This window comes from Macadamia integrifolia, chromosome 6 (genome assembly GCF_013358625.1).
Source record: "Macadamia integrifolia cultivar HAES 741 chromosome 6, SCU_Mint_v3, whole genome shotgun sequence".
Lineage (NCBI taxonomy): Eukaryota > Viridiplantae > Streptophyta > Magnoliopsida > Proteales > Proteaceae > Macadamia > Macadamia integrifolia.
In genome coordinates, this window is record NC_056562.1 from 27,846,366 (window position 1) to 27,861,963 (window position 15,598).

At 37.6% G+C, this 15,598-nt stretch overlaps 1 protein-coding gene across 1 annotated transcript; it reads left to right on the top strand.

Moving 5' to 3' along the window:
• Positions 1-7,999: 7,999 nt before the first annotated feature.
• On the top strand, positions 8,000-13,057 carry LOC122082889 (monocopper oxidase-like protein SKU5). The gene is made up of 9 exons (XM_042650700.1): positions 8,000-8,431; positions 8,741-8,850; positions 8,975-9,245; positions 9,356-9,494; positions 10,357-10,723; positions 10,865-11,230; positions 11,335-11,413; positions 12,296-12,495; positions 12,611-13,057. Exons 1-9 carry the CDS (start codon positions 8,291-8,293, stop codon positions 12,717-12,719), a joined length of 1,782 nt encoding a protein of 593 aa, XP_042506634.1. The 5' UTR covers positions 8,000-8,290; the 3' UTR covers positions 12,720-13,057.
• Positions 13,058-15,598: the final 2,541 nt, after the last annotated feature.

Genomic DNA, 15,598 nt, shown 5'->3' on the forward strand with positions numbered 1-15,598 from the left:
GCGATGGATGATGATGGACGTCCGTCGTCCTGTAGGACCTCATGGTGACTGGCTATTGCATATGCTCCACCAAAACTAAACTAATTTACTTTTTCTCTAATTGGTAAGGCTAAGGCAGTTGCAGACAGGGGGAACAATCATCTATGGAGATAGGAAAATGGGCGTTGCCATTGTTTTCAAGAAATGAAAAAAAAAAAAAAAAAAAAATACAAACCCCACAACTTTCACTGTTCTAGGAACCATATATAAATCCCCAAAGCCTAAGAAACCTTCCATTCCAATTTCGATGCTAGGGGTGGCATCCAAAACAGTAGTAACAACACCTGTAGAAAGCTCAGGTAATACCTATTGATCCAATTTCCAGACCCAAACATCAAACACTCTTACAACCTAAAAGTAATGAATACAGGGACTACTCAAACTCCCCAGAATCATCATCGTCTTCCTCATCAAACCCTTCATAGAACCTCAGCTCCAACTCCTCAAGCCTCTGCTCATCGTCCCAAACCCCATCAGAGCTCTCACCTTCATACAAATGAGTACTAAACATCCAGGCAGAGTAACACGAAGAATCCAAGTAATCAAATAAATCATCATAGTAATTTATCCATGACTGAAGCGCCCAAAACCTTCAACCTAGAGCACTTCTCATCTAAGAACTTGTCATCAAGTTTCACATCCCAGCAACCTCTCACATTTAAGGATTCGAGTTCTCGGAAACTAGAGAGAATGTTGGTTTGACGGCGAGCCATGGAACCACCACTCAATGTCCAGTGCAAGCAATTAGATGGATATCATTGAAGAACGCCGATGACGGTGGCATTGTGCCGTAAATTGCTCTCTCTCTCTCTCTCTCTCTCTCTCTCTCTCCTCTTGATGAAGGTGAGAATGGACAGAGGTGAAGAGGAATTAAGTTAAAATGAGTTTTAGTGAAAAGGGTATAACGGTCATTTTAACTCTTGACTTAACAGTGACTGACAGTAAGGGGTCTGAGTCTAATTTGGTGAAATATATATGGGGTGTTCTTATAATTATGGCATTCTCCAGGGGGTGGCGCTGTAAATTACCTTCTTTTTTTTTTTTGGGGGGGGGGGATGGAATCTCTCTTGTCCTCTCAAATGTTTTCTTTTGGAAATGTGGCCTCTTTAGTCACCTTGGCTCTTTTTTCCTCCCTTTCTTTATTCATAATGGGCTTTTTCAAGTGGATGGCCCACTCCACTATTATTGAGTATTGAAAGAAATTGATCTTATTTCTTTCAGGATAATTTCTGATTTTTCTTTTCACATAAAATATGATGAAGGCCCAATTTTGATTTGCAAGTAGAACTAACATTGTTTGGTTTGAAAGGCTTGGGCCCATAGAGTCACATGACCTCTATTAATTAAAATTTGATCCGTAAGGTAGGGTATCGAAAATGAGAGGTATCCCTTATTAGATATGAGAGTGAAGAGTAGTATGGGGATAATTAGGAAAGTTGTACCCATCATAAGGTCCATAACTCATAACGTAACTCCTTAACGGGCGGGCACGCAAACAATATACCTTCTTCTTCCTGCCTTTGTTCATAGTGTTGTTGGGAAGCCAGAGATCGGAAACCTTAGAATTAGTAGAAGGAGAAAGTGTCTCCTCGGCCGCATCGGAGATTTCAAGGCTGGTGTCTCTGAGGAGTCTCACAGGGTGTCTCAAGGAATCTGCCCGTTTCGGCTTTCAGATCCTAATGGTATGTCTCCTCACCATTCTCTCTCTCTCTCTCTCTCTCCACATCTCCATGATCTCCATCCACTAAATAAATTAGGTGAATGCTGACTTACTAAGATCCTACTATCATAACCATTAGTGCCGAGATTACTGAGCCATTAGTAATTTGGACAATCGATCACTGATGAGTACCAGAGCCAGTGAAGTCCAAGGAAGAGAGAGAGAGAGAGAGGAGCTGGAACGTTCAAGCTTGTCGTGGATGTCTAAAAAGATTGGGCTTCACACAATTTAGCCCACAAAAAATCAAATGGGCTCAATATTTGGGGATTTAAAATCCAACCCTACAAGGAGTCCGGAGTCCGGATTCTCCCTAGGATGCGGAAGGGTTTGGGTTGCGAGAAAAAACAAAAACGAAAAACAGAGGGGGAGGGGTAGGGGTAGGGGTAGGGGTAGGGGTGGGGGTGGCGGTGGGTGTAAGGGGGGAGAGGGTTTTTGCAGGTGGGGAAAAATAGGGTAGTACATTTGGCTATGTTTGGTTGCAAAGGGATTTATAAGGAAGGGAAGTGAAATTTTCACACTTAAAAAAGAAATATATATAATCATCACCCCATGTAACTATAACATGAATTTCAAATTATTTCATATTTGGTTATAAAATTTCATTTTACTTTGCATCCAAAACCCTCTATTATAATATGCAAAATAAAAATTACATGTAAAATGTATCATTACTAAATATCGTTAAAAAAATTAAGTACTTTACACAATCACATTGGATCACATAGGATAATGATTATAAATATTTATTTTTTAGGTATGAAAATTTCACTTCCCTTCCCTTTAAATTTCCCTAATAACCAAACGGAGCCTTTGGAATATTCCCAACTTCTATTTATAAATAACCATTTATAAAACCTGAGCAGGAATTTGGGTCGAGTCACCAGTTAGACTAACCTGGGCCAAGCCCGAGTAATTTTTGGAGCACAATTTGAAAAATGCATTTGAAAGAAACAAAGTTTAACCGGAAAAGTTTCCCTCCACCGTGTGGTAGGGTACACCCACTCACATATGGTCATTATTAGTGTTCTCCTCAGCCCTACTAAACGTGGTTGAAACTTGAAAGTACCCTCCTCCCATGATGATGCATATCCCACTATTTCAATCACTTGTGCAAAGGGATTCACTTTCACAATGATGAAACGAAACTAGTCCAATTAATTATAGTTTTCCTTGTGCTACAAGTATATCAAATCATAGTATTTCATATGTAGTATCTCAATTGAAAAAAAAAAAGAAGAGGGGGTTGGATGTAAACAAATCAAATTCAATTCGAATATAAAACTATTTGCATTCGCATCCAATTAGTTTCATACAGATTTAGAAAGGTTTTTTTAAACCAATTTTTAGATATTGATTCTCATAAATAGATATTAATATAAATGGATACGGATATAAATTGAATAAGAGTTTTCAAACTCCATGTACCTGCCTAGGAGGTGGCAAAAAAAAACCAATAGTGGGCGAAATTCATGCATGCCTCCTACCCAAGTGAGAAACAACCTATTTAAAAATACACAATGAATGAACTGGAATGATGCATAAAAATCCTATTGCATTTAAAACAGGCACAAGAATGACAAGGTGCCAAGTCAGAGATAAGCACAATTGTACAACCGATTTTGATATATATATATATATATATATTTTTAAGGGAAAAAGAACCTTGCTAATTTGGCTCAGGAAATGCCCACACGTCAGGTGCGAAATGACCATGTTGCCTTCACCCCCCTATTTGCATTAAAGATTTTCCTCTGTGTGTGCTCTTATTCGGCTATGCATGTAGTGTTTCCTACCTCAAACGACAAGTTTCTTCCTCCTATCTTCTAAATATTTATGATCAAAATTGCCATATCATTTTTCTACACTGTAAAATTCAGAGTTGATAAGTAAAACTGTCTAATTTTCATGAATAATACTCTTTTTTTTTTTTTTCTAAGACGACATTCCCATTACTACAACATAGAGAGATCCAAAATGTGTTATTAGAGTCATCCTTTTCTGGTCATGGTCATCTTAAATTATTATTATTTTTTTATTTATTTTATTTATTTTTATTATTTTCTTGAGTCTTTTTATCAAGGATATCAGAGATCTAAAATATTGCGGTCACGTTCTCCAAGCCCTCTCACAAGGGATTATGAAATGACCAACAAGCCTTCCATTGGCTAAGGCACTGACTCATGTGACCGATTAGTGATCCTCAGCCAACTCTATAATTAAATACAGAAAAAGAATAAGAAGAAGATAAATAATACATTGTTAACAGTTTTGAACGTATGGGGCACGTAAAGAACAACACACAAATACCCATGTTTAATTTATTATTAATAAAATACATACTACAACCACCATCATCAAATCAATTCAATGTTCTTTTTCATTTATTAATAATTTAGATAAGAGATTTAATGCAGAGGACAAGTTTCCCCCTTCTTCAGGTTAGGTTTTAGAAAAAAAAAAAAAAAAACCACTTTTCATTTCTTTATTACTTTTTTATTTGTTTTAAAATATCATACTTTTCTTCCTCAATCTTAGTTTCTGCATCTAATAATTTTAATTGAACGTCCACGTGTGCTGAGTTGGCATGCAGGCCCCATTGTACCATAATCAGATTTCGTTACCAAAAAAGTTATTATCAGATTTGCTAAGAGGAAAAAAAAAAAAAGGTATGCTAAGTTGGCAGTCAGGAAAAAAAAAGAAGAAAGTATCATTAGATTGCCTTATAATTAATAGAGTTTTCATTTTTAATTAAAGATTGTATGCCTACGGGTTTCCCATAGATGGAATAAATAAATTTGGAATCACTCACGTCCCGTATTTAAGGGCAATCGGATGGACGGAGAGGCAAAGAGGTGAAATGGCACCTCATCCCTCGAGAGAAAGGTAGAAGTCTTACTCTTGTTGATGCTTCAATACAAATTCATATTGGTCCATGCATTGGCACTTGGGTCATACTGCTTTTTTGGGAACCCTCTCTCTTTCTTTATTTATTTATTTTCTCCATCTATAAATTAAGCACTATATCTGTTTATGTTTCAAAGTATTACTTGGTAAAGACCAAAGAAATGGGATCTCACTCCAATTAAATGCTCATTTTGAAAAATATTAAAACCTAAGGGGGTATTTGTGAACCCATATGGGATTGGGTCAAATTATTCAATTTTTTTGCACGTTGATGTGCATAAAATATCAGCTCGACCAATGAGCAATCACCCCATGACATGAAATCAAACCCAGCTCTTGATTGGCCTAAAAGCCACAATAAACCTTTAGGAATTAATTCCCTACATCCTAACAAACTCAGGGTTCTCCATTATATCGATTTTAGATAAAGGCAAACGATACATGCTAGCCTTCTCTATGTGGACTTGGGTCTCCTCACTTATCCTTTAAATAGATGAATAGTACCCCAGTTATGCAAAACACTTTTTCACACCCTAGACCTATTCTTTTGTGTCTAAACCTTTATAATGTTGTTTGCCTAGAATTCTGACTTAGGCATTAGAGAATGTTTCATCGGAGCCCACTTCGGCCATCTCTCTCTATCTTGTCGATTGATTTTTTATATACAAATCTAGTTGGAATTCTCCCGCAACACATGCGATTATGGGTTGCATGCATGAAATTTTTTTCCCATGCAAAAGATAAGAAGAGGGGATGTTGAACTGGTGGCTCCTATGAGATTTGTCTTCAATCCCAGTCAAGGGTGGCCGTACTAAACAGCCAACCTCCCTAGTGACAAGCAATATGGTTAAAGTGTAACCAAAGTTTAGGAATAAAAAAGTATTATAGCGGGAGTGGATCAATACATAAACATTTTCAATTAGTCAACCAATCTCTGTTGTCCCTTCCTATGTCTGAATGACACATTTGTAGCATCTTCTTTTAATTGTATCTTTTCTTATTTTTCAAAGTTCTTTAAATTAGAGGTGTAAAATTATTTTAAAAAATAATTTGAAAATAACATATCATTATGTCATTCTTAAAAGATATAAATATCATACATATATTTGAAGTACACATGTGCAATGATAATATCTACCCTCATTAGAAAAAAATGTGTAATATGTAAATGATAAAAAAAAAGAAAAAAAAAAAAAGAGGACAAATCTTGACGCAACAGTAATGTCGTTTTGTTGCAACCTAATAGTTGTGGGTTTGATTCGAGAAATAACTTTTCCACAAAGCGGGGATAAGATTGCCTACGTTATGAGTTTTATGACCATTCTCAAACCTTACAATAGTGGGAGCCTCGTGTACATTGGGTACACCTTTTTTACCATTAAAAGGGGGAAAAAAAAAGCATGGTCTAAATATATAAGAAAACCATTTTAAATATATATCAGCTTAAAGTTGGTAGAAATCTCATTTTACCAGCAGATGTCCCATAACCCCATGGTCCAAATTCCAATCAAGGTTATTAAATTGGGAATCAAATGCAGATCTGGTCTAGTCGATTCGGTTCCAAATCACAATCAAATTGCTCCAGTTAAGAATCAATCAGAATCGACGAATCTGCCCAAATCTGCCCTTAAGCCATTAACCCTAGATTTCAAAACACATACATGCACACATGGCCTGACCTAGCGTTGCTGATGCAGGGTATGAGAATAGAATCCTCATTTTAATAGAAAGAACGGAGTTTTTTTTTTTTTTTGGGGGGGGGGGGGGGGGGGGGGGTGGGTGTTGGTGGGGGGGAGGGGTTTGGGCTGTAGGCACCAACAAGTTTTTAAATTGGACTACTTTTGACCCCCAAAAAATTTGGAATAATTACCTCTTTTAAATTATTTTTTTTTGGTTAGTGATTTTTCACAACTGAACTAGACTAATTCCTGTAAATGATTTTGAAAATTAATGAGTAATTATTCCAAATGATCATTGTAAAAGTGATGAAGTGATTTATCCGATTATGTATATTGTAAATGATTATCCATCTCAAATGATTCTCATAAAAGTGTGAAAGTGTGACTCGTTTGCTTGGTTGGTAGGAGATCAAGATAGTTTATTTTCTTCACCTTGTGTCATATGGCTCTTCCTCCATTTATCTTTATAGTGTCACTGTAATGCAAGTTATATAGTGTAATCTTTTGTCAAAACCCTAGTGATTAGTTTTGCTCTCTTGAAGAGTAATTTGGGACTTGATTAGTGAATCAAGTACCCTTGCGAGTTGCGACATACTATTTTCAGTTTTCCAAAAACTGCATGGCCCTCATGATTCCCCATCCTAACACATCCACGGATCTGTCTTTAACTCCTCTTGGTCCCTTGTCTACCCCTGATGGACCTCTTGCACCAAAAAAAAAGAAAAAGTAAAATATTTTCAGCTACATTGATTTGAATAATGTAAACCCTTTATAACCACTCCAAAAAAAGGCTACAAAACATGCAGTGTGCTCTCAGCCGAGCAAGAAATTTTTGCTCCACATACCAAGTTAAGTTAGAATCTCATTAAGAAAAGAATGGGAATACTTGTAGGTTTAAGCAAATGGTGTCACAAGGGCTTCTAGTGCTTCCATAGGTTATAAATTGCTTGCGGAAAAGAGAAACTTTTCATTTTCTTAGTCTTAATTTTCACTTTCTGTTCTTAGAATTATTTGCTTTCTTGTCCAATTGGCCAAGGGGCCAGATTTTAAACATCGGGATTCCAAAAAAACCCAATTACTTATTAATAATTCCCTTAGCCAGGATGAAAAGCACATCCGAATCGATCCCGGTTGATCCGATCCAACACATTGGTTCAATCATTTGGACAAAAGAAGGAAAAAAAATGCCTTTCTCGTGAGTTGTCTGAGTTTATAAACGGCTACCTTGATTCCGGTGACTAGGCTCGAGTTCAGATCTGACGGTCCCGATGCCCCCATCGACCAAGTTCATCTGTAACCGTCCGTAAAGTGGAAACTAGAAAAGCCGCGTAAAGTGAGAAAACACAGACACCGGGGGTGAGGAACGAGGGGGTGAATACCAGAAATGATTTCAATTGGGACCCACGCGGTGGGGCCATTCCCACGTGGCACTTTTTGAACTGTTGGAACAGCGAAAAGAAGCTTCGGGACGCCGCAATTAGTGTGCTTTACTGTACAACACTCACACAATCATACTCGTCCCTCCTTCTCCGTCAGGAAAAGTTATTTCTTTCCATTTTTAAATTGATTTTTTTTTTATTATTTATGGGAAGATATATATTTTTTATAATAGAGATTTGGAAGGTTTGAGAGATTTTATTTTATTTTTATTTTATTCCGAATTTTCAAAGATTTGGGGGTGACCGGTTTGGAAACAACCCTAGGAAGTCTCTCTATCTAATAACACTCTCACCGCTGAGCAGAGAGAAGTATAGACCACTAGGTAGCAAGCGACAGAGGCTCCAGAAAAAAAGCCGTTTCTTCGTTACAGTTTACGAACCAATCTCTCTTCGTCTGCCCTGACTCTCTTCTCTGTCGTCCCTCTTCAATCGTCTCCATCTCTCTCTCCGATTATGTAAAACATCGAAGCGAGCAGGGTTTTCTGTGGGGTTTATCGTTTCTCTCATACATGGCTTCGTTACGGGTTTTCCTGTTGTTTCTGATTTACATTTCTTCTTTTCTGAGTATCTGTTTCGCCGGAGATCCCTTTGTTTTCTACGACTGGACGGTTTCTTACATGACGGCTGCACCGCTGGGTGTTCAACAGCAGGTTTTCTTCATGAATCCATGAATCCCTCTTTACTTTTTTTGCTCTTTTGAGGTTTTAATTCCCCCCCCCCTCTTTGGTGCGATAAAGTTTTCTGTTTGACTGTTCTTCCCGCTTCGCTCCTTTCTGGATCTGCGGAATGTACTAATCTTGGGTAACAGAAAAGAAGTTGTTTTTGTTGTCTGTGAGTCTGTGTTGGTGTTCGTCCTCTGCTTTAATGGGAAGAAAAAGAAGATACACTTTTGGGTTCGTATTTCCTGTAATTTTGAACTCTTCTATTTGTTTTTCTCCTGCATTGCTTTGAAACCGCAGGTGATTGCGATTAACGGGAAGTTTCCAGGTCCTATTGTTAACGTGACTACCAATAACAATGTTGTGGTTAATGTGCTAAATCGATTGGATGAAGATATCCTCTATACTTGGTAGCGACTCAATCCTGTCTTTTTCTCTTTCCTTTTATGCTTACTGCTTTAGTGGCGATATAGATGTGAGACCAGCACTCTGAAGGGTTTTTGTGATGATAATGATTGTCACCGCTATGTACAGGGATGGCATCCAACACCGTCGTAATTCCTGGCAAGATGGTGTTCTTGGCACTAATTGTCCTATCCCCATGGATTATAACTGGACATACCAGTTTCAGGTTAAGGATCAGATTGGGAGCTTCTTCTACTTCCCTTCCCTCAATTTTCAGAGAGCAGCTGGCGGTTATGGTGGTATCATTGTAAATAACCGGGACATTATTCCCCTTCCATTCGCCACTCCTCATGGAGATATCACCATCCTCATTGGTGACTGGTACAACCGAAATCATACGGTTAGTCTTCCTGCGTGCTCCTTTGGTCCCTTGTCTTTCTGAATATTTACCGTGAGGGGCCTTTATTCAAGGCCATGATATGATACTCTGTTGCTATTATTGGGTTGCAGGATCTGAGGAAGACCCTTGATGCTGGGAAGAGCCTTGGCATGCCGGATGGAGTTCTCATAAACGGGAAGGGTCCTTACAGATACAATACCACACTCGTTCCGGATGGCATTGTATATGAAAGTTTTGAAGTACACCCAGGTAAAACTCATTTGACGATGTCAGGACATATCAGCTCTGAGTGTACTGCAATATAGCCAATTGGTTAGTGATTGATCAGCCATCCAGTTGTTAGTTACATGGTGCAGTCATTTGGTCCTTGAATTCTGTTGGGGGCATCTTGAATGGGCCATGCCTTTAGAAATCATACCGATTGTTGGTAAATTACCAATGGGCCATCCTAATCATCAACTGACAAATTTTCCAATTTGAGTTATTGTTGCCAGTCTTCATTTAGCAAAAAACATGATTCTTCAAGTTAATCAGTCAGACTTGTTTTGAATTTCAGGCCATCCATAGTATATAAATTGGATGTCATGCAATGAAAGGAGATACAACACAACAATTGGATAGCTAGTAGTTGACTTTGTCTTCAACCAATTGCCATACTATTCACCATAGGATATACCGATGTTCTATTTCTAAGTACTGAAGTTATTGTCAATAATGTCAAGATGGTGGTTTGAAATAGAATTTGCATCCATCTAATTATTGGAATCATTTAACTGAATCTTCACACATGCCATAAAAGAGATGACCTATCGTCATGACGATGGTTTGTAATAGAAGTTGTCCATCTTATAATTGGGATCATTTGACTGAAGCCACACATGCCATTGAAGAAGACATGCTCTATTGGATGGTTGAAATTGATGAACATGTGTTCCCTGTTTTATGATCTACTACTCCTGGGTCAGCAAATTATTTCTCGTATTTGAAAATCTTCGTCACTAAACATTATCTTAGTTTACCCTTTTGGGTCACAGTGGAAGCTGTTATTGACATTGCCCCCTACTCAGTTTATGAAGTACTCTTGATTTACAATGCTTTGGTGTTGAGACAGGTAAAACTTACCGTCTTCGCGTCCATAATGTTGGAATCTCAACTAGTTTGAACTTCAGGATCCAGAACCATAACTTGCTTCTTGCTGAGACAGAGGGATCATACACATCGCAACAAAATTTTACTAACCTAGATATTCATGTTGGACAGTCTTATTCGTTCTTGGTTACCATGGATCAGAATGCAAGTACAGATTACTATATTGTAGCAAGTGCTAGGTTTGTGAATGAGTCTCTTTGGCAAAGAGTCACAGGTGTTGCCATCTTGCACTATTCAAATTCCAAGGGTAACGCCCGTGGTCCACTCCCAGACCCACCAAATGATGTTTATGATAAGACCTTTTCAATGAACCAGGCAAGATCCATCAGGTTTGTTCACCGTTATCTATTTGGAATTCATTTCCTTATTTCTATTTCTTGGTTGGGATGAATTTTCCTTTGTAGTTAAAAATAAATGAACTTTTCCAAGAACTATGTATAAGTTATATCAACATGGACTGAAATTTTCAGGTGGAATGTTTCTGCTAGTGGTGCACGTCCTAACCCCCAAGGATCTTTTAGATATGGCTCGATAAATGTGACAGATTTATATGTGCTGAAGAACAAGCCACCTGTGATGATTAGTGGAAAACGTCGGGCAGCACTGAGCGGGATCTCATACGTTAATCCCACTACACCAATCAGGCTTGCTGATGATCACCATTTGAAGGGAGTATATAAGCTTGATTTCCCCAAAATGCCACTCACTGGACCACCCAAGATGGAATCATCGGTAATTAATGGTACATATAAGGGATTTATGGAAGTGATATTACAAAACAATGACACAACAGTTCAGAGCTTTCACTTGGATGGTTATGCAGTTTTTGTGGTTGGGTAGGAAATCCTTTCTCCTTAATGTCATTGATATTTATGAGTTTGTGATTGCCTGCTTGTGTTTGTCCTGCTGTTCAGAGTTATATTTGATTGACTGGTTGCAGGATGGATTATGGAGATTGGACAGAGAACAGCAGGGGTACATACAATAAATGGGATGGAGTTGCACGCTGCACAGTACAGGTATTCAATGGTTTCTTTTCTTATTATTTTCTCGATCCATCAGAACTCTCAACTGTACTTCTTTCTTTTCTATATTCATGTTTTACTTGTGTATTTTCTTTCGTTGTTGATGAACAAAACCCATTTTTTGTTTACTCGAACAAAAATTGCTAGCCAGAAATGGTCTCTTTGGTTTGGTGAACACATGGTATTGATATGGAAGAATAAGCTGATGTTCCACCAATAAAAAGGAGTATTATGCTGATGGTGCATGCCATTGTTATACTAGGTCAAAGCCATCCTACACTCCGTGTAATACTCCTGTCGTTCAAAGTTGTTTTTGTTGTAGCTTGGATTGGTGCATCAGTGGAAGCATTAGGTTGCGAGGACTGAGGAAACCAGAAAGCTCGAAGCATGATTTTTGCCAACTTTATATATATATATATATATATATGATTCCTCAGTGTCCAAAATTCATTAATTACATGGAGCTTGAACAGTGGCCCTGAGACCTTGATCCTCTCGGGGAATACAGTTCTTTCATGGTTGACATGAGATTTCAGCAAAGTACATGAACTATGGCTAACCACAACATTTTGATAGTCATATTTTTGCTCCATATTCTAAAACAATGTATCCAAACTTAAACCAGCCGGACTGCCTGGACTATTGGACCAGGAAGAGAATAATTTGGTATTCGTCTTTTTTTTTTTTTTGTTCGACAGTAAACGAATGGCCAAATCTGCAGGTCTTTAGTTGTTTCTTGCTGGACCTATTCGAAGTTACAATAAAATAAGGATAGTAAAATCATGAAAAACTAAACTGCAATAATGAGGCAGAAAAAAATAGTATGATGCAATGTGTGTTTCAACAAGGGCTAATCCAAATGTTCTTGTTTTGAAGGTTTTCCCAGGGGCATGGACAGCTATTTTAGTCTCACTTGATAATGTTGGAGTTTGGAACCTGAGAACAGAAAACCTTGACTCATGGTATCTTGGCCAAGAAACATATGTCCGTATTGTCAATCCAGAGCCCAACAACAAGACTGAGTTGCCCAGGCCGGAGAATGCTTTTTTTTGTGGTGAACTTAAGGATTTGAATAAGTACGAATCCAATCCCTGCTGCATCAATTATGCTCTGCTCATATCATGCACTAATTAGTTATTTGTACAAGCAAAATGGGAATTAACCTTCATCATTTTTCATTCACATGTTCAGGTATAAACCAAACCCGCGGTCCTTTGCATCATCAATCACAGGAGGAAAATCAAAGCTGCTCTTCACACTGCAGATGTTTGTCCTTTTTGCCATTTTCATTTTCCGCTAAGCATCTCTTATTAAAATCTTTGATGGTGATGGTTTTTCTTGTTCCTGTTGCCCGAGGGGAGCATGCTTGGATCACTTTTTCCTAGTTGTGTGTGTTTAGGTGTGCAAAACTAGTCCTGTCAATATTTATTTTTTCTTTAGAGGTGATTTAGACTGACTTTTTTGTTTCTCCCCCCACCCCCCCCCCCCCCCAAAAAAAAAAAAAAATTGTATTGGCATGTCACCCCAGTTCCTTGTAATTCAGGATGATATTGGGGATCTATCATTCTTTTCCTTCTTTAATTTATGTACTGATGATGATTCACCAAATTTCAATACCATCTTACTACCTTATACAAATTTCTTGTTCTGTGATATATATATATTCTCTCAGAAGCCAATTTCTCGGGAAAGTTTTAATTGTTTCCTCCTTTACCTGAAAAAAATGTTAATTTTTTTACTTAGTGGTGCTTTCAGTGTTTGATATCTCAGAACTAGGTCATTTTTTTTACTCTCAGATTATTCGGAGTTTGCAATTTTTGTTTGATAAGGTGGATTTTCTTTAAATTCATTAGTCCAGTGTGCTTAATTTGCCGCCAAACTTGAAGGTGAGCGAGAACGTAGGACATTCTGGTCAACTTCACCTGAACTGGGTAGGGTAATGCCTTATTATCAACCTGATAGGCAAGCCCAAGCTCTCCTTCGGTATGAAAGAGGCCTGGGCCAATAATCAGGTTGGAGGTTGAATTTTGGCTATGTCTACCTTAGTTAAATTGGGTCCTATTGGGCCAAAATTTTCTGGGTAAGTAAGGTTTGGGACTCTTATCACATGATCCAATTTCAACTGTAATGGCGTTATTCCATGTTTTAAAAATCCATTTAATTTCAAACTTTTGGAAAAATAATTGAAATATTGACAACTGAAAATGGATGGTAAAAGGCCAGTACACCCCTTTTTATTTTGGTGCAAGGGCTGTGCGAACAAGGATCATTGTTTTGCCCCTAGTTTGTATTATTTTGTGTTTGTTATTTGGATTTTTTTTTCCTTCTCTGTAAATATAGGCAATATAGCTTATCTGCTATCTTATGTTGATGGGTCAATCATCTCCATCTCTATCTAAACGTTAGAGAGATGGATTAATCAATTAATCAGTAGTAGTTTTTTTATTGAAAATAATTAGATTGTATCTACAAAAGAAATACAAAATAAAGATTCATGAATGGTTTTTTGGTAAGGACACGAATGGTTATTATTAAGAAGAAATAAAAAATCAATTGTCCCAGTAAGAATAATGTCTGAAAATTTTAGGAGATGTTTGAAATCTCAAAAAAGTGTGTAACTTATGAATCAAAGCTTTTCAGAGTAATGTATTCATTTTAGGAAAGAGGCCTCTTAAATTTCCTCTATACTTTGCCATATAATAAGATGATTTGGCATAATATTATTGGAATTTACATGAATTTTTACAAAAGGATTGTGTTTGGTTGGATCAGGCTCCTCTCCATGGAGCCTATGGATCAAGGAGATATCCCATGGTTGGAAGGACCCAATCGCACGTCCCTAGGTCATCCCACTATGGGATGATTCCCTGGTTCCTGGGCTCCATGGAGAGGATCTTTTTGAGTGGTTGGGTGGAGTCATGAGGGGTTACTGATAGTGAAAGTTATCATTGTTCAAGAAAAAAATGAGGAATAAAAAAAGCAATGGAATTTTTGACAGTTAGTTATTGAGCACAGCTGAAATGGTATCGTGCCCCTCGGTGGTCTAAAGACTCTTGACCCTAAAAGGACTGGGCATCTCGATAAGAAATAATACTTGGCTGCTGCCTAAGTTAAAACCAAGTTGTTACTACCCCTCATGTAACCAAGCAGTAGTTGAAAAAAAAATGAAATCTTAGAAGATATTTTAAAAAGCATTAAAACTTCAAGGAATATTTGTGAACAAAAAAGATGATGGAATTATTTTCTTTCTTTTGCTGTGAACAGAATTGCAGCTACTCAGGTGACAACCAATATTTTTTTTGGTTGAGGAGAGCTGGTGCGGCTAACGGCCCACTCAAAAGTCAGAACTACTTTGGCCACTGATATACCCATTTATCTTGCAAACATGAATGATAGATTAATATGATGATGGGATTAAAAATCATTGCAATTTGGGAACCTTTTGAAGATGCAGCTGTTGACTTTGACTGGAACACAATGCCCAATTATGTGGGCCATGCCATGGAGCACTATACACGTGGCCAATTTATCATTTTTACTTAAAAACTTCTGAGGGCCTTTAATTAGCTTGGCCCATGTTTTTTGTGTTCAAAACTTTAATCATGGGGTTACAAACAATCAAATCAACACTTACACTAAAATGTTAAAACTGAAGGTCAAGGAAGGGGAGGGGGTGTTTGGTACTTGGGGTTTGACGACCAAATTGAGACAGTTTTTCTACCTCCAACCAATAAAATCAATTTCCTTCAATCAAGGTTGGACCCCACCCATTTTATAAAATGTGGATTGATTTGGCTACATATAAGACAACACTATATCTCAACTAACCCCAACCTCTTAAGCACCAGCTTTGATTTATTTAATTGCTTCTTTCTCATTGTCTATCTCCTTTTCTCAATAAGGCCATGGACACGAACTTTCCCTGAGACATCAACATGGGATTCTTCGAATTCTTTTGAATACATATTACAAGGAAAAAGAAAGAAGAGAAAGAATTCTATTCTTGAAAGAAAATTGTTTATCTAAATAAACGGAACTTAGTTTCAAAAAAGGTGGTATATGCGATCAATTGTAACCATGAAGCACAAAATGCCCCTTTTGAGGTTCTCACATGATGAATAAAGATACTTGCTTACTTATATTTAAGAGGTTCAAAATTACTTATTCTTGGAGTCCCAA